This window comes from Globicephala melas, chromosome 12 (genome assembly GCF_963455315.2).
Source record: "Globicephala melas chromosome 12, mGloMel1.2, whole genome shotgun sequence".
NCBI lineage: Eukaryota > Metazoa > Chordata > Mammalia > Artiodactyla > Delphinidae > Globicephala > Globicephala melas.
In genome coordinates this window covers 45,214,834-45,241,143 of record NC_083325.1, presented here as the reverse complement: position 1 = coordinate 45,241,143, position 26,310 = coordinate 45,214,834, and the positions used below count along the sequence as shown (strand labels likewise).

Below are 26,310 nucleotides of genomic sequence, written 5' to 3'. Positions count from 1 at the left end.
ATTGATTCTTTCCTCTGCTGTGTCCTGTCCACCTCTTTGAATGAATTTGTATCTGATGTATTTTTCATTTCTAATATTTCCATTTGGTTCTTTTTTATGGCTTCATTTCTGCTAAAATCCCCCATCTATTCACACATGTTGTCTACCTTTTCCACTATTTCCTTCATTATATTTATTATAGTTATCTTAAATCTGATCATTTTAACACCTGGCCCATTTTTGGATTGTATTTTTTTTTTACCTTTTCCTGAATTGTACAACTTATTATGTTGCCATATTCTGCTACTTTTTTGTTATATAAGACCTAGCTATGTATTTCTCTCTCATTCTTGTCCTTTACTTCTTTTCTCATCTCTTTTACTTAAAGATAAAAATACCTTCTCTACCTATCTGGTATTTTATTTGGATGACTAAATGTTTTCTAAAAAGCTCAATTTGTAGAAATAACATTGTATGGTTTATCCAAAACAAGGACTCGTATACATTTATCAAATTTATAGGTATTCATTCAGCAGAAAAATACTGAATAAAGTATTCAGCTTAGCAGCTTTTTAATGGTTTTATTGTTGTTGTTCTTTAGGTTGAATCTCCAGTGATCTGTAAAATCTTAGATACAGCAGACGAAAATGGACTTCTTTCTCTCCCCAACTAAAGGGTAACAAAGTTCAGGGGAAAAAAAAGATCATTGGAAGTCATGATGATTTGTCTGACCATATGTCCCATTATAGAGCTCTCAGTCATTGGACTGCATCTAAAGGATTGTATAAAAGGACTCTCAACCACTTTGTGAATATGTATGTGTACATAAGAGGTTATTGATAAACTTCTAAGGCAGACGTTTTGTTTCACCTTTTTCATTTTTGTTGTGTCTTATGAACTGATTGTGTGTTTTTCTTTGCTTGGATAATGTGATTCCAAAATAAATCCTGTCCAAGCAATTTAGAGTCCATCCTAATGAAATGTCATAATCATTGTACCTATTGAAAGTTTTTAAATAATAGATTTATTATGTAAATTATAGTATATACACTAGCTAATAAAGTAAGGCTAATGAAGAAAGAAATTGACAGGAGGTTGTTTAAATGAGAGACTGTGTTAAATATGTAATTTCTAGTGCCTGAAATCCTTTCAACAAATTTCTATTTAGCAACCGCTCTCTACCAGGTATTAAACTAGAAACTGGACACACAGTAAAGCCTCACATATAAGTTTTCTTCTCCTCTGTTAATCTCAAGAAACTCTTATTTACAATAGATTGCTTCTCTCTCAGAACTTTTATCTGTTTCTTTCTCCTTGATATGAGTGTGTTTCCCCAAAAAATATGTACCTGGTATAGACAGTCGGTGATTCTTCTCTTTCGATTTAGAATGATTTATCTTAACAAAACACACTGTGCTGGCTATCCTTTGTACTTGCCTACTATATACTACAGATTTTAGTTCCGGACAGTTTTATAGCACAATATTTATTTTAAAGTGAATAAAATGTCCACAAGCAGTGTTGTCATGTAGTCAATGGCACATTATACAGTTTCTTTATTTTCTCCATTACTCTGTTTCACACAACATCATCCTGTTGTATTTTGGACATACATGTCTAAATAAGGGCAGAAGAGTACCCATAAGATACTTTCCTTTTCCTCCTTCTCAGCAGTTCTGGTCAAAGATATTTTAGTTTGAGAAAAGGTTAATATAATTGACTATTGGAAGGCTATCTATAGATTTTAGTAGGAAGCAGCACATGTAGAAATAGCATGCACTTCGAATTCGAACCTAAATCCAGATACTCTCTTTAACGTACTAGCTGTGTGATCCTAGACAGCAGTTAACCACTTCGAGCCTCACTTCCTCTATTGTAGAGAGACTACTTATTACTTCATAAGGTGGTTGTATCAGTGCATTAATTTTCTCTGTATATAAAAAGCCTAGCAAGTTCCCAATAAATGTTAGTTTATTTCCTAATATCTCCCTTGTCTCCTATTAACATAATAAGATCAGAGACCAAAGCCATTAAAATTTAATTCTTTAATAAAGTATAGAATTATATTTACTATATCAATTAATTAAGACAAACAGGTTTACTTTCACATTTAGATTATAGGTATAGGAGAGGAGAGAGAACTGTGAAAGCTTAGTGCCAAAAAAATACTTGGGGAATATTTAGGCCAAACTCTTTCTTTTGTAAGAGAGGGGGGAAAAATCTGAAAAACTGTATTAGAATAGTTTACTACAGAAGATTCTTAAAAATAGAAGTCATAATAAAAACTAAGTCAGCCTTCTGTCTTGGCTAACAGCTTAAACTTCTTTGAGAGGAAGGCTAGGCCAGGTATCTCTCTATAGCCCTTCTAAATCTTGGGTCCCCTATCACTAATCTATGAAGTTTTTTGATCTCTAAATTGTTTGTTGCTACCTCGATTGTGCAGCCATTCTTCTATATTAGTAGGCAGGAAAAAGGGCTCAGCTACAATATGCCTAATGTACTTTGAGAAGTCTTTCTCAAAGTGGAATCTCTATTAAGGTGGGTGCTAAATCAGATTCTTTAGCCCAGAGCCTAAGACTCTACATTTGAATATGTTTCCTGAGTGATTCTCTTTATTTTAAATAAATTCTCCAGTGATCGAGGATCACTGTGACTCAGGCACTTCACTTTTAACAATTTCACACATACTAACCCTCCTGACTAGGGTTTCAGGGAAATAACTAGTAGCTCATTTTACAGGAAGATTGTGACATGGAGACTTTTTCCCCCCCCTTTTTTCAGCTTTACCTGCTTTTTTTCAAGATACCACTAGATGGGGCCTTGTTTATATCCTTGTATCCTTGATTAAAGGGACTTCGGCAACAAAGGGCAACAAATTATCTCAGCTAAACTGAATAGTAAGCTTTGTGTACAGTCTTGGTGAACTATCCTTTTCAGTCAGTCTGATATACAAAAAGGCCTGACCTGATTTGTGACAAAGCTTAAACTTCATAGTACATAATCAGGCCAAATTATTGACCCAGTAGCACCAAATAGCTAACATAAAAGGTCAATCTAAAAAGGAAAGTAAGAATCAAGATTTGAATTTTGAATAAATAGTATTTGCAATCAGAGTTTCAAATGAAAATAAATATCAGCTATACTAGAAAGTGATTTTAAACTTTCTTACTAGTGTTGGGTAATTTTACTTAGCAGGGCTTACATTTCCATTTGAACATACAAATAGAACTATTTTCATATGTGTGTATGTTATATGTTATGATGAGCTGTTGAGGCAAAAGTTTTCAAAATATATTGCCATGGTGACATGGCTTAAAAGAAAATCCATTTCTCCATTTCTTTTTTTCAGTTGTTTGACAGGGGTGGTAGAGAAACCATGGACCACTACGTACCAAAAGCGTGCTTTAGTTCAGTTGCCAGTAGTCTCAAAAGTAGGTTGTACAAGCAGGCGAGATGATCCAGTGGATTATGGGAAGAAAATACTAGAAATTCTACTAATTTTTCATCTGCAAAAGGAATTAAGCTTCACTAATATTTAATATGTGGACTGACACTGGTGCACACAGTCATTCATGAATCAGGTTTCATGTAATAAAACACAAAAGATCCTGAGGGGAAGAGTGGGTGTTACATGTGTAGAGGAGTTGGTGGGGATACAATTACTCTTCACTTTTACCATATTACAGCATTGTAGAGTAACTAAATTAATACCTCCATCACCTTTCAGAAAATTGAATTGTCACTTAAAATATTAGCATCGAGACCACACAGGTATATAACCAATCAGAATTAAGGTGAGAGGTTAACAGGTTACTTTCATCAGTCATGGCTTCAATCACTGTGATCCTGGTATCTTACAAGTCTTCTCTATTAGTAATAACACAGTATACTAATGCTTTTTTGCAGTGTTTAGGAAGAATGAGCATGTTTTCCTCACTTGCTTTCGAAAGAACTACAGTCTCAAGAATAGAATTCCACTCTTTAACACCTAAAGAAAATAAAGGCAGGCCTGACAGTCTCAAAACTTATAAAATGCAAAGAAGAAAGTCAGAATTACTAACAAATGGAATATAGGGCTTGTAGTGTTTTGCATCCACACATATTTGTAAACTTTTAAGAATTTTATAATTTTTTATATTTGAAACAAAAAGTGTGCATCAAAAGCAAGTGAATCAAGCAGAAGTTCTGGAAATGGTAATCATCTCAACTATGGAAGATGCTTGTGAGACTATGAAATAATGCTAAACATCTCACATCTAATCATATACTACATTATATATTTCAAATATGTTAAATTGCTTTCCAGCACCTTTCAATAGAATAAATTATGCTCTGCCTGAATTTAAGAAAAAATATCGCTTTCTGTATATTTGCCCGAAGCACAAACATAATTTTCATTTTGTAAATATATAATACTAAAAATCAAACGTCCTTGAAAGTCCAGCAAAGTAGATTGTAAAACCCAGTAAGTCAAATCTGCTTTACTATCTAAATTCACTCAGTAATACAGCCAAAAATAGTGAACTTTGTTGGGTTCTAAAAGCTTCTGTGTCCTCAATAAAATACTAGTTTGCCAATTAATCACCAGTGGTCTTTAATAGCAGTAAAAACCAATTTACTCATTTAAGAATTCTATCAGAGGTCCAAATATTATCCCATAGATTAGAAAAATATTAATAATTGGTCAAGGAGATTGGAAGTTGTTTTTCCCCTAGATTAGTTTTCCATACTTATAGTTATTAATATTTTTAAGCCATCTTGTACTTCCCTGGTGGTCCAGTGGCTAAGACTCCATGCTCCCAGTGCAGGGGGCCCAGGTTCGATCCCTGGTCAGGGAACTAGATCCCACATGCCGCAACTAAGAGTTCACATGCCGCAACTAAAGATCCCACGTGCCATGACTAAGACCTGGTGCTGCCAAATAAATAAGTATTAAAAAAATATATATATATTCCTAAGCCATCTTGAGAAATCATTTGTTGGAAAAACTTTCATTAACCACCTCCAAGAAAGGGTTTCACCCCCAAAAAGCCAGTTGTGAACAATCTCGTGTCATTATTCTTTGAATTTCAGATAACAGGCTATCCCAGACTCTTCTTTTATAAAAATAAAAATGACAGCTGTCACTTCTTGAACATTTATTAAATAGTAGGCACTATGCTAAACCCTTCACATACCCTATGTTCACAATCCTGTGAGGTAGGTTTACTATCGTTAACTCACAGATAAGGAAAATGAGGCTACAAGAACTGAACTAAACTACAGTTGGCTGAGCCAACAGTTCAATCAGTTTAAATTCCAGAGTCCGTGTTTGTAAATAATATGCCATAGTGCTTTCTATTCACAGAGCATCTGCCCCATTAACCACTCTGGGTTATCATCTTCCACCAGAGAGAACACACCGAGGGACTCAGCAAAATGTCCTGTAAGATGAGGGAAATGACTGATTTTGTCCTGGTAACGTATGACACCCATTTTTTTCCATATATTATTTTTATCATGGAACTCCACTAACTTTTCTTAAGCTAATGCCACCCACAAATCGGGCAAATGAAAGTTCACTAACAAGATTAAAGTGTTACCTTGGAGATTCTGGCTTGGTTAAATGCCATCAAACCCTACCTTCTTTGATAATCCTCCTGTGATGGTAAATGATGCAAGTGCAGTGACGATTTATCTAGATCCAGATTGCATTTATGATTAAATGATAAAAAGAATTCCTTTATCTTTTATTTGTTGGAGTAAAGAATATGTCTTAATTTTGTTTCTTCTCAGACCTTGCATAAAATTGACACTCAACAAATATTTGCTGAATAAATGATTGAACCTTCATCCTCTCTTCCCCAACTACTCCAATTCCCACGGGTTTCCTAACAGTCCTTATTATTCAGTGTTTGGTGCTTGGAGGAAAAAAATGTTTTCCTCAGTTTTACAATGGTTGGGAAAGAAAAAGGAGTAGAATTATTGATTTGTTCCATCTGTATTCCTTTTCACTCAGGTTCCCCCCAACATTGTTTAATTTTTTGCTGCTTTACACTGCTTTCCCACGGTCCCATATGTTGCTTCTTCTTCCTAACAGGAGTACAGTGTCTTTGCCTCCTTATTGTGTTTCATTTCTCCCACTAGTGGGCAGTGATTGAGTAAAGTTCCTGATCTCAAAGGTTAAGAAAATTAATTTTTTTTTTTTTTTGGCCATGCAGCTTGCAGGATCTTAGTTCCCCAACCAGGGATCAAACCTGGGACCCTACAGTGAAAGCGCCAAGTCCTAACTACTGGACCACCTGGGAATTCCCAAGAAAATTCAATTTTCAGTCTCCAACTCCATGTACTGAAAACATGCCAGTTCTGAGGTACTCTGAACTCCTCAAAGAAAGTGTCTAACATTATGGTTCTCTGTGAAGAATACAATTCCCAGTCATATCTTTCCTCAGAGTAATATAAATAAAATCAGTTCTTACAATTTCTTTGACATACGTTGTTGCTAAACCCAAGCAAATGAGCAAGAAACTTTCATAAGCCCTTCCTAACGTCAGATATGAAATGTATTAAACCTGAAGCATTTATACAGGTTACAAAACCTATCCTAGTACCACGGCCCCAGAAGACAGGCATAAAGCACCCTCTGTGACTCGCTCTACTTTTTAAGGCCTATCTGGCATCTGAACAAAGTACATTTTGCAAAAATCAGGCTTTGCATGAAAATCAAGGTTCCCACAGTTGAAAGATCTCCCACTCATCAGCATGCTACAAGCAGCTGAAGGTTTGGAAAAGTGTCAAAAAAACAAACCTTCACAGAAATGGAACTCAGAGAAACAAACTGAACCAGCTAAGTGTATTTATTTATTTTTTATCAGAATTATCTCTTTATTGGGGTAAAGGAGTGAAAATTCAGTAATTTGTCCATAAACAATAAAGTGATATTTTTACTTTGGTAAAATTAATCTCAAAGGCACTGTACCTAAACAGATTGCCTGTTAACTATCTCTTATGGAAAGCAGAATTTCACTAAATCTGCACCTTTATTGAAATTGTCATCTGCTTTAAAGTAACTGGTATCGTCCCTTCTGTCCCGCCAAGAACCAGTTACCCCTTTTCTCCTTAACTCCTTTGTGGTTGCTGAAGAGTTTGCTTTTATCCTCAGAGTCCTCAGGCTGCATTATGAGCCAAGAAATTCGAATGAGAATGAATGCAGGTTGTCTGGCAGCTCCTGGGCAGCCAGGGTGGTCACTTGGGAAAAGATGCCCTTAGAGATGGTCTCCTGAGTAAACAGAAATGCTTTGTAGTCCTCCTAAATCAAGACCCATATCCCCTTTCATTAGAGTCCTGCTGATAGTCATCCTGGGAATATAGAGAGGGATACAGAAAGTAACAAACATGGGGAAATTGTAAGCCAGCCAGATAGATATCTGGGTGGACATCACTTTCAGGCTTTATCCGTTCAGTCATTTATTATATGATTCATTTATTCAACAGTCATCACTGGAAGCCCACCAGGGCCAAGGACTAATAGTTACTAGGGATATGGTGCTGATCAAAATAGACAGTCTTTGCCTTATTACAGCGTTTTTCTAATGGAGACAGCCAGTAAACAATTATATGTAACTATTATGAACTGAAGTGTGCCCCCCAGCCCCCAAAATTCATGTTTGAAGCTATAACCCACAATGTGACTGTATCTGGAGATAAGGCATTTAAGGAGGGAATTAAGGTTAAATTAGGTCACAAGGGTGGGGCCCTAATCTGATAGGACTGGTGTCCTTAGAAGGGGAAGAGACACCAGAGACCCCTAAACTTCTCCCTCCATGCACATACAGAGAAGAGGCCACATGAGGACACAATGAGAAGGCAGCCTTCCACAAGCCAGGAAAAGAGACCTCACAAGAAACCAATCCTGATGGCATTTTGACCTTGAACTTCTAGCCTCCAGAATTGTGAGAAAATTAATTTCTGTTATTTAAGCCAGTTAGTCTGTGGTATTTTGTTATGGAAGCCCGAGCAGGCTAATACAGTAGCATAATGTTGGGTAATGATAAGAATCATGAAGAAAATAAAGTATGGCAGAAGGATATATAGTGATGGGGTGGAAAGCTATGTTGAACATGGAAACTAGGAAAGGCCCTGGGGGAAGATCATTCCAGGCTGAAGTATTCCTGGGGGAATTAATTCCCTGACATGAGAACAAAATGGAGGCGTGCGAGAAATAGCCAAAAAGGCTGTGTAGCCCAAGCACATTAGGCAGAGTACACATGAAAGGAAATGAGGACAAAGAGGAAACCAGGGGCCAGATTATTAGGGCCATGTAGGCTATAGCAAGGACTTCAGATTTTGTTCTAAGTGGGATGGAAAGCTGCTGGAAGGTTTTAAGCAAGAGAGTGACAAATATGATTTACTTTAAAAGGGTCACAGACACAGAGGAAGGAGACTGTGGGAGAGAAAGACTGGAAGGTGGGAGAATGGTTATGAGGCTAGTTTAACAGTCCAGGTGAGAGATGGTGGGGGTATGGGCTAGAAGGGATGGGGTTGAAGGAGGTGAGAAAGAGTTGGATTCAGAGTATATTTTCAAGATAATTGAGGATTGCTCTATCAATTAGATGTGGCATGCAAGAGAAAGAAAAGAATCAAGGGCCCTGACTGAGCTGTGCACTGGTCATTGCGGTGCTGTTTACTGAGATGATAAAACAGCAGGAGGCACAAGTTTGTGGGGAGCGGGTTTGAATCAAGAGTTCAGTTTTGTACATGTCTATTAGACATCCAAGTGGAGACATTGAATAGACAATTGGATAGACCAGCATGGAGTTCAGGGAGGGTTAGGATTAGAGAGATAAAATGAGTGTCATCAGCATTTAAGTGGTATTGAAAGACTGAATATCGTTAATCACTGCCAGCACCTGCTTCTCAATTTACAGATCCATATTTAGGGGTGGGAGAGGAAGTAGGGAGCTATTTTCCTATCTTTCTGCTCCTCCTTTCCCTTCTTCATCCCCTCAAAAATTACAACATCTGGCTTCAAGCCCTCACTTCAAGAAGACTTCACACTTGGGCCGGTGTTGCTGACTGATATACACTGAAGCACATTCCCCAGTCACCTGCTGAGGCAGAGTCCTCTCACTGGTGGAGCTTGGCTGCTTTGGCTGTGGTTCTAAGCTCAGTCTAGGCCTGCCCTCTCTAAAGCCTGGATCCCTGGAGGAGGTGAGCCTTTTTCCCTGACCGCCAACCTGCCTCTCCTCACCATTCCACGGACCTGGTGTCTTCACTGACTCTCGGCCTTCCTTCAACTCCAGTAGGGAGGCAGTGAGAGCAAATCTCTTTTACGGGACCATAGACTTCTTTCAGTAATGAAGAAGAAAAACAACTGCTTTAAGTGAATAAGGGAGAGAACGCCTACTTCTGGGAGTCAAAAGTCCCACTGTAGTTTCCATGTATCATTGCCACTAAACTGAGTGAAGAGGACGACCTTGAAAGGGGAGCCTCCATAATCTGGCCTGGCTAGGTTATAGAGAATTACTCAAGAATGAGCCCAAAGTCAGATCTGGTGGGAACCTGAACCTGCCAGCACCCAGGAGTGCTACTGGTGGCCAAGTGTAGAGATCTTCAGACTGGGGTGCAAGTACCTTGAGCATGAAAAAGGGATCCAGTTTATAGATGCTCATTTTCAGGTCCCTACAACTGAGCTGTCTGAGAAGGCTACTGTGCCTTACTCTTTTAAGACCTCATGCTGCCCTTTCATTACTGCCCCTTCCCACTTTAGAAAAGAATTCCCACCTGGAATCTTATGAGGCCACTGCTTCTGGAAGTAAAGAGTTCCTAACCAAGGAACTATTTAAAATCTTAGTTTTAAAGAAAGATCCTTAAAGTATTTATCAAGGGACCATAATTTTGTGTTTTCCCCTAGCTTATACTAAACACCATATATCACCAATTCTAAGATAAGCATTTTTTCACATTGTAACCTCTCTGAAATTGGTGTATCTTACCGTCATGTAAGCCTAATGGTTGCTGTTATTACCTGCACTTGTGCATTTTCACAATCAAAACTTGTAGAATGCATATTGGACATATAATGGAGCACTTTTTTATCACCTAAGAAGCAGAGCTGTGGGGCGAAAGTGGACAGTGGGTGGTGAATCAAATGAGGTTAACAATATTCCTAAAGCAGAAGACAAATTCTTTTGTCTAGAAAAACTCTCTAGGTCAAGTAGATGAGTTTCTAAATTTAAACCTATCACCCAGAGATACATTCCTTGTTGCCAATTTTGACAACTTAAAAACTTCTGTAAGGGAAGTCTGTAAGGAAACGCTCTATTCCCAGCTCTCTTATTTGCTAGGTTGACTGAAGGCAATTTTCCTCCACGTTACTTTCCTTGAACAGATACAGGTTTATGAGTAATTTCAACAGTATTCATAAAATGAATCTGCTCTTCAGAAGTTTGATGATATGATCATTTCAACAGAAAAAAATAGAAGGTAAAACATGTACATTCCGGTTACAACTATGTACAAATGCATGCGTATATAGTAATAAAGTTCTGAAGTGAATTTTGAGTAATATCTAAAATCTAATTTATTGAATTTTAAAAATAACACTCCCATAGAAACTCCTAACTGACCTCCACTTTAACAACCCAGCAAGTAACAAGTTCTCTCTTCCCTCTATAAACTATTCTGCAGGGTACCCATGCACACCACATGCTAGTAGTCTACTCTCTGTGTATAAGCACTTTTGCTGCCATCTCTCTCCAGATCAAACAAACAAACAAACACAATCAGTAAGAATATAGATTTGAACTATACAATCAATAGGCTTGAACTAATGGACCTGTAGAAAACATTTTACCCAACAAAAAATATACATTCTTGGGACTTCCCTGGTGGCGCAATGGTTAAGAATCCGCCTGCCAATGCAGGGGACACAGGTTCGATCCCTGGTCCGGGAAGATCCCACATGCCACGGAGCAACTAAGCCCGTGCGCCACAACTACTGAGCCTGTGCTCTAGAGCCCGCGAGCCACAACTACTGAAGCCCGTGCTCCACAACTACTAAAGCCCGCGCGCCTAGATCCCATGCTCCGCAACGAGAAGCCACCGCAATGAGAAGCCCACACACCACAATGAAGAGTAGACCCCACGCGCCACAACTAGGGAAAGCCCATGCACAGCAATGAAGACCCAACGCAGCCAAAAATAAATAAATAAACATTAAAAAAAATACACATTCTTTTCGAGTATACTCAGATCGTTTACATAAACTGTCCATCTACGGGAGCATAAAGCAAATTTCAATTTTCAAGGGTTGGAATCGTATATATCTCATTTGCCACAAGGTCGTTAAGTTAAAAAATCAATAATTGAAATATCATTATTGGAAAATTAAGAGAATCACTTCTAAATAATTTGTGGACCCAAAGAAAAATAATAATGGAAATTAGAGCATATTTAGAACTAAACGATAATGAAAATAATACTGTAGTAAATTGTATTATTGTCCCAAATAGTTTCTAACTTCCCTGTATAAAATTAACATCCCTGACACTTTCTCTGCCTTTACTGTTTTATTTTTCTTCATAGAACATATCACCACATAAAAATTACATATTTGTTTACCTGTTTATCTTCCTTAGCCTAATATAATTGTCATGGGAATAGAAACTTCTCTCTTGTGTTCACCAGTGTATCTCAAGTTCCTGGCACATAGTATTCAATAAATATCCATTGAATGAATGAATACTGTTATTACTTTATATTTGGGGGTTCTCTTTATCAATGTTAGTTCTCTTCTTTAGTTCTCCGATATTAATGTTGCCATTCCCTTTTTCTTTTTCTTCATGTAAGCTTAATCTACTTTTGCCTCTTAATTTTTACATCAGTTTATCTTATGTTTATCTATTCCAAGCAGCAAATTTTGCATATCTTTTTTTTTTTGGCGGCGCTGTGCAGCTTGTAGGATCCTAGTTCCCCAACAAGGGACTGAACCTGGGTCTTTGGCAATGAAAGTGCAGTCCCAACCACTGGACTGACAGGGAATTCCCTGCATATCATTTTTAAAAAATAGTTAGTTAGTTGCACCAGTTCTTAATTGCAGCAGGTGGGCTCCTTTATTGAAACTTGTGGGCTCCTTAGTTGTGGCATGCAAACTCTTAGTTGAAGCATGTGAACTCTTAGTTTCGGCATGCATGTGGGATCTAGTTCCCTGACCAGGGATCAAACCCGGGCCCCCTGCATTGGGAGCACGGAGTGTTAACCACGGGGCCACCAGGTAAGTCCCCTATTTTTTTTTTTTTGGCGGTACACGGGCCTCTCACTGTTGTGGCCTCTCCCGTTGCGGAGCACAGGCTCTGGACGCACAGGCTCAGCGGCCATGGCTCACAGGCCCAGCCGCTCTGCGGTATGTAGGATCTTCCCAGACCGGGGCACGAACCCGCGTCCCCTGCATCGGCAGGCGGACTCTCAACCACTGCGCCACCAGGGAAGCCCCTTACATATTTTTAATTCAAGGATTTTTGTCTTTTATAAACGACAGTAAGCATTTACATTTATTTTCTTGCTGTTTTAATTTCTGTAATCCTGCTTTATACTCCCTAAATTTTGTTTTCTTAGTATTTCCTTCCCTCCACTATTTTATAAAAGTTATATATTTTCTCAGACTGTGCAATATGCTAGCAGAGGGCAAAGGGATAGGAAGCAGGGAGTAGTGGAAGTTACAAAATACCAACCACAACTTCCTGATCAGAAGCAAGTAAGGCCTATATTAGCACCCATATTTTCTCCCTTATGAAACATTTCAACCTATTTCTTGTTCTTACCCTGTTTTCTCTGCTACTTTCTATAAGATGTGTTTGTTGGTGGTTATTGGGCTGCACCCCACAGGCCTACAAGGCCTGTGCTTGCCCAGCTTCAAGACTGAAGAAAGAGCCTGGAGTCAGCAACAGAGACATCAGTGTGAGACAGGCTGGGACCTGGGACCCTTTGCTCCAGTGCTGCAACGCTTGCGCCTGGACTAACATCTCCTGGAGCAAGAAAATACTGATACAAAGAAAACTATAAGGGACTAAAAGTAGCTGCTGTCCATGCACAGTTCCGGCAAATTCTAGACAAAAGATACAAAAAGACCAAAAATCCCCAAATGCCACTTCTGACGAGCTGGAAGTAAAAACAGGGTGTCGGGAGCAAAAGCAGGGTACTGCACATGCCCCCAGCACTCAATACCAACAAAGGGGTGGGCAAAACACCTAAGCCACCCCTCTGGCCCGACCCCTGGTCACACCCCTACCCTCAACCCCATATAAGGAACCAGCTCCCTCCACCTTGGGGAGTGAGCAAGGGAACTTGTTACTTGTTTTCGCTACCCTCCTGCTGCAACAGAGGCGCCAATAAAGCCTTGCCTGAATTTCTTGACTGGCCTCTTATCAATTTCTATTGACTGGGGAAGGCCTAGAACCCTGGTATCAAATGGTTTAATGGATGGGGGAGCTTACATGTCTGAAGCAAGGTCCTGGAGCGACAGCCCACTGTGTGTGGTGGACGACCGGCAGGACACGGCAGCAGTCTTCGCTCCCTGTGGGGGGAATTACCAGTTATAGGGGAATTGACATCAGGTGGGCTCATTAGTTACCAGGGAAACCAACAGGGGCACGCCTCTTATCAAGCCTCTCACTGCCCCTTTGATAAGAACAATCACCAGCTGGGGCAAGTTCACAGGAAGGTCAGTCATGTGAACAGGGTGCAGGTGAAGCAGGCACTGGTTGGGCAGGGGATGTACAGAGAACAAGAGAACAGTCATCTTAAGTGGCCTGACCATACAGTGGTAAACTTTACAATTTCATCCTTAGGTTACAGAATATAAAGTTGAGATTTTTGACTGAACCAGAAGAGTAACATTACCAAGGAATAGAATAGTTGATCGGACTTTGCATCTTTCCTCTGGAAGAGAGGAGGCATGTTTTTGTTTAAATGAGAGAAGTTGCATTATTTCAAATGGGAGAGTTGGTGTTCTTTGGAAATATGGCTAAAGGAGCAGCTATAAATGTTGAGCATCAAAAAGATGGACCATTGTGGACGGAGTGGATTGGAACTCAGTATCTGTTCTGAACCTCCTTTTAGTTTACCTTTTTAGTGTAACTACACTTTCCAGATTCACAGAAACTAGGGTTAAATGTAAATTGGGTTCTGCCAACTAAATGCCTGGTGCCAAATTTCTTTCTGCGGCACTGCTTTGATGTTTAGCATTTGCTTTGGAGGTGTCAAGACGGTTAGTTGTAGAGGTTGTGGCAGTGCAGCAGCTTCCTGATCTCTCTGGATGTCTACTTCAACAGGTATCCTTGAAGTCCAAGGTCCAAGGAGGCCTCCTCACTCCTTCCCTTCCTGGCTGTAGCGGAAAAAGCATCTCTGCTGGCTAGTCAGACTGGTACTGTTTATTCTGGAATGTTTCCTGCAGACATGTCATCATAGAGCCTTGACCTTTTAATGATTGAGAAGACATCTGATTTCCGATATTCAGTTCTTTTCTGCTTAAATTAATGTTTTCTGATTCTTAAAACCATGATTGATAAACTGAAATACCCAGAATTCCGTATCTTTTTCCAGATTCATTTCATTTTAAAGAAGTTTTTGAAATGGTTAGGAGTTTTCCCGCTGGGTGATAAACTTAGTTTAGTAAATAATTAACCTTTGGAACTAATTATTCTTGATTGTTCTGAGCACAAATGCATGCTACACAATGTGGTCAAACAAGTTATTTGTCTTTTAAGGAAAAGAACACTCTCTGAGTTTCAACACTGCTATTCTCCGATGGTTTTTAAATGATTGACAGGAAAGTAAAAGTATTGCAGTCTGATGTTCAGAAATGTTAGGTTTTTCATTATTTTTATTTTCCAAACATTAGTTTAAAAGAACATTAAAAGCATCAGAAATACAAATCTGACCTAATGGTTAACATCAGAACAATTTGCATCACAGTAAAGCATCAAGAGAAATAATTAATATACCCTGCTAATTAGTCATATTCAACTGAATTCTCATTACTTTTATAAAAGTTCTCATTTTAGCCCTTATGGAAAAGTTATATATGTCTATTTATATCTTTATCTCCATATAGACATAGATATAGATAGACATATATAACTTATGAAGAGACAAGTTACATATATCTATCTCTGTATCTGTATCTACATATATCTACACATAGACATAGATACAGAGATATAAATATACAGGAAGGCTAAGAATCTAGCCTGCTATGTATTTCATGCAAGTTAAATCAATAATTTCTTGATGAGCATAAAGAGACCGAACACCTCATATGCACATGCTTATTGTCTTTATGCTATGATTTTTACCTCCCAAAGATGGGTCAGATCATCTCAGACTCAGAGGTCACAAAGGAAACCTGTCATTTTTAGTTTTACAAGTAGAAATTACTTTTTAAAAAATCTTTTATTGAGTCACATTTGAAATGCCTGGCCAAAAAAGAGAGTCATACCTTAAAAAGTATGAAATAGCTTCTTGATTGCAATGTTATTACTTATAAAGCTGTTTGGCTTATTGACTTAAATACGAGGTTCTGAATTTAGACAAAAGTTTCATTCCTAATTTGCCACAATTCTTCAAATGATCTTGGGAGAGGATATTCTATTTCTTAATTCTTTGTTAAAAAGAGGTAATATACGAACCTACCTCATGGAAGTATTAATAAATGAAAATAGTGTTGTATTAAAAATATAAAAGCACAGTTGAAATAGGTCGTAGTGACTTCCAAAAATAGCATTCAATTACCAAAGGAAAAAAAGAAGAGTGTATATTTTATCTTCTGTTATAAAATTTAACAGCAAAAATAAAAGGACGAGAGAGAGAAGGACAGAAGGGAGAGAGTCCTAAAAGGTGAATTTAACAGCAAAATAAAATCCATATCTCATACTTAAGCCTCGGAAATAGAAATGACTGGTTGATCCTGGAAGGTAAGAGTTATTAGATGAGACTGAGCAGAGTTCTAGCTGAGTACCAGCTGTCTTCTCCATGCGTCTCATGACCTCTGTATTTGGGAACAGCATGGGAGAGGATGCTATAAACTGAACACCTTTCATCCAAGGGACAAAGTACCTTCTAATCTGCAATAACTGTTCTTGAATATAACAATTTATAAAGATAGGTTTTGTATCTTGATGCTCATCTTGTCTAGAAGTTATAGTTCCAAAATTGTATTGAGTTCAAATGCCAACTGTATAATGAAAACATTTTTACATAAAAATATAAGTTTACAGTAGTTACGCTAGGAATCACAGAGTATATAATAAAATTAGTTTAAGTGTAGAAATACTTAATCTATTTTGCCTTATTGCCCATTTCCAGTTTAAGATTCATGGGAGAGAAATAACACAATTAGTTTGAAAACAGATCATCTTAAGAATTTTTCTACCATGGTAATATATAAACAAAGACCAAAAAATTTTTCTAAATAGTTACTTAAGATAGTCTTCGTCAGGTTGTTAACAAGTCATTCTCACACAGAAGGAAAGCATAGATCGAAACACCCCCATCTCATCCTTATGCCTTCTTGTACATACAAGAGTCTACACACAACAGTCTAGCCTGCTTCCCACATAACAGCACCCTGATGAGATGACCACGGTTAGTGCCTACTACCCCAGGGAGAGCACCCCTCTACTACAGATGCAGTCCTCCTCACTAGGTTTCTTGGGTAAGATCATTCTGAAATAGAATAATTCATTTTTAGCAAGAAAAAACAGACTTCTGCGGTACGCGAGCCTCTCACTGCTGTGGCCTCTCCCATCGCGGAGCACAGGCTCCGGACGCGCAGGCTCAGCGGCCATGGCCCACGGGCCCAACTGCCCCACGGCATGTGGGATCCTCCCGGACCGGGGCACGAACCCGCGTCCCCTGCATCGGCAGGCGGACTCTCAACCACTGCGCCACCAGGGAAGTCCCAGACTTCTTTTTAAAAGAACTATACAGCTACTCAGCTGACACAAAATAATAATGTCTACAATTACAAATGGTAATAATCTTAATACCCTATTCTTAGTTGGCTGTCTTATGAAAAGAAAGTAACTAATGCTTGTGTATTTTTGGTAAAAATAGTTATAGATAATACATTTCTGATTTTCTGCTTTAACAATGTGTTATTTATTCCAGTAAGCCTGCAACCAAAAAAAGTATATTGATCCCAATTCAACACTTCAAAGAGTCAAAATTTATAATTCAGTTAATAAAAATAATGCCTCAGTAAAGATGATACCTTCACGTTCTTTAAAAATTCCAGCTCATACTTACTTCAAAGAACCATAACATTGACTCAAATGACCATAATCAGTTCATTCCCTACTTTAATACAGTAGCATGATCATTCCCTGGCATCTATTTAAAAGTTTAGTACAAAAGATTGGAGCACAGGTCAGGTGTAAAATAATAAACTTTTACATCAACTCTTAAAACGTCAAGAAACTGCAAAGCAAACGAATAGATGCTAATACTTCAGACAAAAGGGAGTCATTAGTGTCAACTGTCTAGGTCTTTAAGTTTTGATGTACCTCTGGTCTCACAGAATTTAAAAAAATCAATTAGTATCAGAAACAAAAACATTTACATAAGATTCTCTAGCCTCCATGACTCTAAACAGAGGGGACTGGAATCTGCTTGGCTGAAGTGCTATCATACTCTTGCATTAAATCATTAGTGGTGTGATAATGCATGCCAATATATGAACTGGCAAATCCAAAAGAATTTACTGGCTGTAAGTTATGTGGGATGCTCTCTTCCTGGGACGGGCTGCTGTTATAGATACTGTAGTACGGCTCAATCCGAGTGTTGATGGGGGTTGAGCTGCTCTGACCATAGTGTTGATGTCCAGCAGACATCTTGGGACTGACCACACTTTCCTTCGAATGACTTGGGCCACAGGCCTGGTCCACAAATTTCTTCTGGGGCTTTGGAGACAACATGTAGGCAGAGTTTGTTTCATGATGGGAGGATTTGTTTCTGTTGACTTCGAGGTTTCCCTTTCCCATGGCTCGAAGTCGAGTCTTCTGTTTGCAGCAGAAAAAACCCAGGCCTATGTACTGCAGACACCACAGTACTTTCCTTCTCAGCCCTGCACTGTTCCGAGAATATATAAAAGGGTTTAATCCTGACTTGAAAAATACAAGCGTAAAACCAAACAGTTCAAACTGGTAAAGGATGAAGCTCCCATTGCTGGACAGAACCACCTGCACCAAGGAGATTCCCAGTGGAAGGCAGCACACCAGGACCGACAGCACAATGATCACACAGGTGACCACCGCCTTGGAATCCTTAGCCGTGGAGAGATTGACAGCCGACACCAGCTGGAGCCGGCTGGCCGCAGGGGTTGCCAGCTGGTTGGGACTCTTGGTGTATCCGTGGGTCTGAACGTGCTGCAGTTTATTGTAATTCTGGTTCCTGTAAAGAGCTGGCATGGTACACTGGATAGGATCTCCACCTCCCTTCACAGGGGCCCCCATGAAAGGCTGTGGTCTGGAAGCATCAACTGTGATCACAGGGGGGCACTTTCTGACTTGAGCATTTTTCCGCAAGGTCTGAGCAATCATGATGTAAGACACAGAGACCACAGCAACACAAAAGGTGAAATCGACCACATAGAGAGACAGGATGGCTTTCCCTTCTCGGGCAATCAGACTGGACATGGGAAGGCAGAGGTGGGACTTGCTGGTTTTCAGGGTGGCCAAGGTGGCGAGTGTGAAACTGGTGGCCCAGAGGAGCAGAGTGAGGAGCAAAGTGCAGAGAAAGGAGGCCGTGCGGTTTGGCTGCTTCCCCAACACCATGCGGAGCCGGTGCAGGGCAATCACCGCCACTGTCTTGAGGGACATGATGATGAAGCCGGAGCTAGTGAGGTGGAAGGTGAAGCAGAAAGCATCTGGTATGCCGCTGGCTGAACTGAAGAACAACACGAAGGTGAACATGGGGGCCGTCACGCCACAAATGAAAAGGTCACAGAAGGACAGGTTCAGGACCATGAAATCAAAGTTGGTTCTGAATTTCCTGAAGGCCGGATCAAAGAAGGACAAGAAGACAATGAAGTTGCCGTAAGAGCCCAGGCAGAAGATGATTGCGAGCAGAAAGGTACAGCTCACCAAGGTGGCCGTGTGGATGAGGTCCTGGAGGTCTTCCTGGACAGCAGTGCTGTTTTCTCCCTGGGAGTGAGGCACATGTAGCAGGGTAGTGTTGGGAGCATCCTGAGGGAGGTCTGTTGAGTTCATCTTCAGAGAGAGATGACTTCCTTCTGTGTGAAGGGAGTCAGGGCCTCAACTCACAGATGAGCGATATTTGACAAAAGAGGCCCAAGGCAGAAAAGCCTGTGCACAAAAATGCATACCCAGAAACAGAAAGGAATTAATGGAGAAAGAAGAGTGACCTCATGATCTTTTACAAAAGCACTAGACTTTTTCAGCTCTGACCCAGTGCCTAGAAAGCATTTCTCCTTGCAAAGCCCCACACAGGAAAGACATAAAGACCTCAAAATACATTCATCCAGCTGATTTCAGGTTTTATGACACAGTGGTTTTCAAACTAGGTTAAGCATCATCTGGAGAGTGGGTTAAACAAAAAACAGATTCCTGGGCCTCACCCCTTGAGATTGTGATTGAAGGATGGGTGTGCAGATGTTACCTTCGGAAACTCTGCAGTGCCAGACACTGTGAAGACACGAGAACATGATCTCTCCACGAAAGAGATCACAATCTAGTTGGAGGAGATCAACCTATGAAATTGCAGCCAAATGTGGCAAATCAGCTGATGGCAGCACACTGTGGGAGGAAAAGAAGGGGGACATAATCCAGCCCGGGGTGAAGGCTGACAGAGGGTAAAGCAGCTCTCGATAAGGAGGAGCTAGTTGGGTGGAAGGCGAGGGGCAGGGAGTGGGGTCAGACAGGTGGCAGAAGGCGAGTAGGTCTTTGCAGCAGGACTGAGGCAAGAAACAGCACGTGCTGTGCTTGATGCATAAGCAAGAGGCTACTTTTGAAGTGTATACTGTGGCCTTTTAAGTAACTCCCACACATCACTAACAAATCCGACTCCTCTTCCTAGGAAGAATCCTTTATTTTCCGTTATTTATATTTTCTTCTCCCTATTTGTGATTTTTTGGCCAACTCCGCACTCTCCTTTGGAAAAGAACTTTGTGTAGGACTATATTTGAGAGGGAAAAAATGGAAGTAATGAAGGGTGTCAGAATTATATCTGAGATTTACAAGGGGCGAAGCACCACTTTGCAAACTCTATATAAATGTGAGTTGTCATTATCCCAGCAGGAATATCTTCGTGGAGAAGCAGGAGGCATGCACCCATTCATGCATGCATTCACCCAGTTTATATCTACCATGTGCATACTCTCCTCCAGCTTTACGCTAGGTACCGTGGGTACAAAGATGAATAAGACACAGCCTCTACTTTTAAAGAACAACTTCTTTTTCTTCTTGGTCCTTTACTTTCTTAACATTTTTTTCCATTTTGCAATGAGATTTAAAATACACTCACATAATGTTCTGTTGTCCCAAATCCCAAAGCCCTGTGTGGCCTGGTGCCCATCCCGCTCCCAAAGATGCTTCCAGTGGTACAGCTTAAGTTGTTCCTTGGAGACTGGTGCAATGCTCTTGGCAACCAAAAATAACTTGCTTTAATCCAGTATTTTAGGAATAACCAGTGGTATTGGGGAGGTCCATGGGTGATGTTCAGAATATTTAACCACCAGCTCAAGCTGAGTCCCAGAGGCCTCCAGCTGTCCTAGGATTAACCCTTTAGTTGCTGAATCATGGGGTACAGAGGAAGGGGCCTGGTTAGTGAGGTATTACTGGGGCCTCCAAGCAGGAGCTATGGACCACCCAATACAGAAGTCACCCAGCATTCAATAATAGGTACAGCTGTGCCAGTGAGTATCAGACAAATTTCATTCCTGGGGAGATCCATAAAACTAACTGGTGTCCTTCATGAAGGAAGAAGATAACCTCTTCTACATTCTCAATGGTCAAAAGTACAGATCATAACAATATAATGAATTTCTCCACTGAGAAGTAGGACCAACTTTTCTGTACTTTCCTGATATAAAAGAGATAGAAAAAATAATCCTGACCTTTTGTTTCTTGATGATTAGAATTAAAAAATAATAATAATGGATAGCTTATTATTTTCACTTAAAAGAGTATGTGCCTGTTTCTGAACCCTTTTTGATACCTGTGTAGTGAAAAAAAAAACCTTTTACTGTTAATTTTTTAATTGTTAATTGGAGGATTGGGGTTAACTGATGAAAAAAGAAGTAGAAGAGAAAATCCAATTTGTGGAAGCAAGAAGAGCAGAAAGGTGATACTACTGTTTATAGCAAATTCCCCTGACCCCGAAGAGAGAAGCAGAAATTTGGCTTGGGGAAATTAGAATGATGAAGAGTCTGGAATTAGGATGCTAAGAAAAATATCGAGTAAGTGGGTAATAAAAAAGAAGGGGATGATGGAAGTTATGAAGACCCCAGGCTGGAAGAAATTTGGAAAGGGGAAAATGGAATGATGAGGCACCAACATTAGTCAAAGATAAGAGGCAGAAGGAAAAAAAAAGGATTTGGAGGAGTTGAGGGGCAACTTTCACTTTCTATCCAATTATAATTGCTTCAATAAACTTAAATTTTTTCAATACATTAAAAAATAAAGTAGACTTCTGGGTCAGGAATATAATGATCAGTCCTATCATTAGTATGTTCACTTTACTAAGTGCTTGTGATGTGCCAGGCACTGCTCTCAGTGCTCCACACTATTAATATATTGAATCGTCAAAACAACCCTGAGATAATATAACTTACCTCTATTTTACAGATGAGGAAACTGAGTCAGAGAAAGAGAGCACCTATCTTAAAGGGGTACAGTATGGATTTGAACCTAAGCAGTTGCTCTCTAAAGGCAGCACTCCACCACCAAGCTAAACAGAATAGCAAAGCAATCAAGGCAGGGAGTCCCAGTCAGAAGACAGTTACAGCAGCTATAATTTACTAGGTGGTTATTATATGCCAGGCACTTCTACTGGAAGCTTTACATAGGTTATCAAACTTTATTTCATTCTCATTATAATCCTGCGAAGTAGGTATTGCAATCCCTTCCCAACTCAAAGTTCCTGGAGCCCAAAATTTGAATACAGACACACACACACATACTTCCATGTACCTTTTTGGCAAGGTTGAAAAATTATGGTTCTGGTATAAAGTAACTATAAATCATTCTGATTTGGGATAATTAGAAAAAAAAAGGAAGGAATCAGAGGCTGGAAAGAGAAAAGGGAGAAAAAGCAGAAGACAGAACAGAAGTAAAGGTTTGGGCAGAGAAACTTTAGAAGCAGTAAGGAAATGGAGGGAAAGTAAACCCAGGTCTTAGGACTAACTTCTGAGACTTTAAGAAAGAGGAGGCTGAGATGACAATTTGGGGAAAAGCTATGATAGAAGAACTATAAAACTCACTTATTTGGGGGAGAGAGGCGGTAAATGAATACCTATCTGCTACTTACTCCTAAATATTAAATAAAGGTTACCAACATTCTTTTCAATGCAAGCATACAAGTTACTCTTTATCTCTGGGACCATAAACAAGTTCTGGAAGAAGATGTAATTAAAGTAATAAAATCAGAGAAATTTTAAGTTGGAACACCAGTCTTAAGAAGAAAACGTATTAAGCACAGTAAGAAGGAATGAATTCATATCATATGCATCTTATTACAACTAAGAAAGAGAGAGCCTAAAGTAAGCAAGAAATAATAAGTGAAAATTGTCCAGCAATTTCTCATTAGGATGTGTGTGAAGAGCCTCTTGATAATCTAGTGTGCTGTCTTAATATTTTAGTACATATTAAAACATTTTATATGAGCTTTTACAAGTCAACTCATGACCTGGATTCTTCCAACTCTTGTTTTCTCATTATATCCTCAGTTCCTCGAGGGCAGGCATTCTCAGTCTAACCAACCCTCACAAGAAAACAAGGTTCTGTACTATTATTATTATTATTCCCACTGTATTTGTATTGATCAGGAAAACATCAGGGAAGTTAGATGACTTGTCCAAGGTCACTAAGATTCAAGCCAGATTTATCTGATTTCAGAGGCCATGCTCTTTCTCCCCAGTGGAACTACCTTTCGAAGCCCAGAGCAGCTGATAGGGTCGGGTCTGTCAGTGGATGAGGGAGAGGGGAGGCTGTGGAGCACCTCCAGTGTGAGGATGTTGTGGGAGACTTCTGGGAGGGCACAGCGACCCAGACCAGGGACTTGAGATGGGTAGGGGCTCCCCTGGCTGGGGAAGGTTATGGTAAGGAGGGCCTAGGTCGGTCCAGGGAAGCTTGTAAAAGATGCAGCAGAGGGTTGGTGAGGTGGGGAGGGCTCAGGCAGGGCATGGGCGGCGGGGGAGGGGTTCCACGGGTCCCGCGGAGCCGGGGAACCGACAGGGCAGGCGCGAGATGGTTTCCCCGCAGGCCGCGCCAGGAGCGCCGGTGCACGGCGGCCGGGCCTGGACCTGTGCGGCCGCCTCCTCGCTCACCCGGCGGCTTCTCAGGGCCCGGCCCTCCCGGTCCCCGCGGGGTCGTCCTCCTCCAGGGGCCCGTGGTCTCTCACCTGCCCGGTGGCCGCAGCGCCGCCCCTCCTCCTGCATATCGCAGCTCGGACCCCAGCTCCGCCCGCCGCCCGGGAGGATGCAGGGCTAGAGACATCATCGCCATCGCCGCCGCCTCCGCGCATCCCGGGAGCCGCGGCAAGCCGGGGCGCGGAGGCGCAGTCACGGAGACGCCGAGGGCGCCGCCCCCCACCCCCACGCCGGACACTCCGGCTCGGCGCCCCGCCTGCCCCCGCGCCCTCGACGACTCGCGGGCCTCCCGTTGCCCCGGGGCCCGACCGCTCCCGCCGCCCCGACCTCCGTTCTCCGCGCCGCGCGAGGTCTCATGCGCGTCGTTTTGCCGCTCGGGCAGTGGCGGCTCCCCGAGGCTGTTACGAGCTGACATACCGAGGAAGAGGGGGAGCGGACTAGGTGGAGAGGAGGGCAAAGGTGGGGGCACCGACGGACACAGCGCGACCCATGGGGACCTTGACCCTTAGAGGGTGGAGACCGTGGACAGCGAGGCGTGGCCAGGCTTCACGTCGGTCTTGGCGGGATCTGGGGGCTTCCCAGGCTTCTGGTCGGCCCGCCACCCACCTCTCCCCATTCCTGGCGCTTCCTAGTCCGCCTTCCTAGCTCCACTCTACGCTGTAGCTAATACTTCTTCTCCTAGATTAAACTGGCGTTGTCGTCCAGTTTGGTACTTTGAGACACAGAATCTGTAAATCAAGTCATTGCAACAGACTTTAAATCAAACCAACTATAACGTAATTTTTTCTCCTCTCAGCTCTCTGAAAGTATTAATGAATTTATTGAGGGAACTCAGCAAAGGGCATAACTACTAGGAAACAAATGAAAAGAGCAAAAAAACTACCCATGCAAATGAAATAACCAAGCCAAGAAATCAGCGACGTTACTCAATGCTGTGTTCAATGTAAATCAACTTGAAAAGCAATGGTGCAATGTATGCAGCTAATTTTAGCAAGCAAGGACACAAAACAAAAAATTTACCAGCCTCTCATTCTAAAGTGCACAGTATGTCCAAAATAATGAACTCATAAAAGTGGGTTTTAGTCTCAAGAGTTAACAAGTAGCATTCCCAAGTATGTTTGTTACTCTGGGGACAAAAGAAAGCCAGTTAAACTCTTTACTACTTCAGTGTCCCAACCTGGGTAACTAGGATCTTACTACTTTTCTGACCTTCTCAGAGGGTACCACTTGGAAACACAGAGTGCTATTTGAGTGTTCTTTCCTTCACCGAGTGCCAGAAAACCAGAAAGTTCCATTTAAGTGAAGTACTTAGGACACTGCTATTGAAACACCTATTTTGGCCGATAGTTCATCTTCTAAAACAGAACAGTTCAGCACCAACAAGTACCAAATAATTGGATTTACGCATATATTTTTCCCAGCCACCCCCACCACTCTGCTTTCATCAAGAGAAAATCAAGAGGGCTGGATAATTTATGAGGTAGATACCCAGTCCAGGTGTTGACTATGCTATCAGAATTCAGAAATAACTTCAAAAAAAAAATTTCACAAGTTGTAAAGGATTCTAGAGAGCTAGAAGAGGAAATCTGGAACCATCCAAGTTCCAGAACTAGTAAGCACGATCAACAAGATGAAAGCTACTATGATCATGTCTACAAAACGTACCAGCAGTGTGTCAAATTGGAAAGAACACTGGTTTAGTAGTCACAAAATGGAAATCTACAAATAAACAAGCAGGGCTGACTCGAAGTATGTTAAGATATGATTAGGCTGTCAATTGGCAGGGAAACCAACATTCTAATACACACTATCATTGACAATGCAAATTGACACATGCACTTTGAGGAAAGAACATGAGAGCCATTAAAATGCTTAGATTCACGACCTAAAAATCTCACTCCTCGGAATTTATCCTAAGGAAATACCTGAATAAAAGAAACAAGTTTTAAGTATGAAGGGATGAAAATGTTCACTGCAGTGTGAGCTATAGTAGAGAAAACTGAAAACCTTGATGTTCAACAATGAGGGAATACCCAAAACAGTGACAGTAACAAGGCAAATGGCCCTTGGCCGCAAAAATAACTACAAAGTCTGTAGAAAGTTTTTTTCCAGTAAGACAAAATTCCTCACTGGTTTTCTCTGGCCCCATTACTAATCATTAACATTAAGAAAATAGGTAGGCAAAATTTCCTCCCAAATTTTGAAACACAATTTGCAAATTCTTTTTTAAAGGATTCATTCAGAAACTAAAGATTATTTATTGGCTCATACAACATTAAAGATACAGGCTTTCTCCTCCCCTTACTTCCTATCACTCCCCCACCACCACCCATCCCCACCTGAAACCTGCCTTAGCTCAGTCTTCCAGGCCCAATCAGCAGTGACTTCTAAACACTGGTCTGCCTACACACACCACCCCCCAAACCCATAACACTTGCGTTCCCTTAACACTGTTCCTGCTAGCGTTCTCCATTCTTTTGAATGCAAAATCCATTTAAGAATTTAGACAATAGTGGCCATTCATCCCTTTTCTCTCCCTCCTCCTTTTCATTCTTGAGGCCCCCGATAGAAAATTTAGGAATTAAAAAATTCACAATATAACCAGTTAGGGTATCAAAGTAATAAGCAACTTCTAAGCCTGGTATCAGAATCACATTGGGCATGTGATTAAGGTGCCCCGCTTTTAGGCCTAGAGTGGGCCTTAGGAGTCGTCACCAGTGGTTCTCAATCCTGGCTGCACAACTGAAGCA

The 26,310-nt window shown here is 40.7% G+C and overlaps 3 protein-coding genes across 13 annotated transcripts in view; 1 reads left to right on the top strand and 2 right to left on the bottom strand.

Moving 5' to 3' along the window:
• ERLEC1 (endoplasmic reticulum lectin 1) overlaps positions 1 to 1,497 on the top strand; it is a 34,077-nt gene extending 32,580 nt beyond the window's left edge. For all 4 annotated transcript variants that reach the window (XM_030877206.2, XM_030877208.2, XM_030877205.2 and 1 more), the window contains one exon: positions 581 to 1,497. In XM_030877206.2, coding sequence (XP_030733066.1) covers positions 581 to 596 — 16 coding nt within the window. In that variant the 3' untranslated portion in view covers positions 597 to 1,497. The remainder of the gene's footprint in view (positions 1 to 580) is intronic.
• The window catches only part of ASB3 (ankyrin repeat and SOCS box containing 3), a 151,296-nt gene extending 127,177 nt beyond the window's left edge, over positions 1 to 24,119 (bottom strand). For 5 of the 8 annotated variants that reach the window (XR_009566129.2, XR_009566128.1, XR_009566130.1 and 2 more), the window contains exons 1-2: positions 23,593 to 23,724; positions 13,452 to 13,531 (exon numbers count right to left, since the gene is read on the bottom strand). Coding sequence is in view for 4 of the 8 variants with exons in the window: in XM_060309201.1 (XP_060165184.1) it covers positions 13,452 to 13,531; positions 23,593 to 23,715 (203 nt within the window). In the remaining 4 variants the exon portion in view is untranslated. Of the gene's footprint in view, positions 1 to 13,451; positions 13,532 to 23,592; positions 23,725 to 23,887 lie in introns of those variants that run through there. The other 3 variants (XM_060309202.1, XM_060309206.1, XM_060309203.1) reach the window with 3 other exon arrangements.
• Positions 14,822 to 23,730, bottom strand: GPR75 (G protein-coupled receptor 75). The gene is made up of 2 exons (XM_030877199.2): positions 23,593 to 23,730; positions 14,822 to 19,319 (listed from the first exon to the last, which is right to left on the bottom strand). Exon 2 carries the CDS (start codon positions 19,221 to 19,223, stop codon positions 17,601 to 17,603), a length of 1,623 nt encoding a protein of 540 aa, XP_030733059.1. The 5' UTR covers positions 19,224 to 19,319; positions 23,593 to 23,730; the 3' UTR covers positions 14,822 to 17,600.
• Positions 24,120 to 26,310: the final 2,191 nt, after the last annotated feature.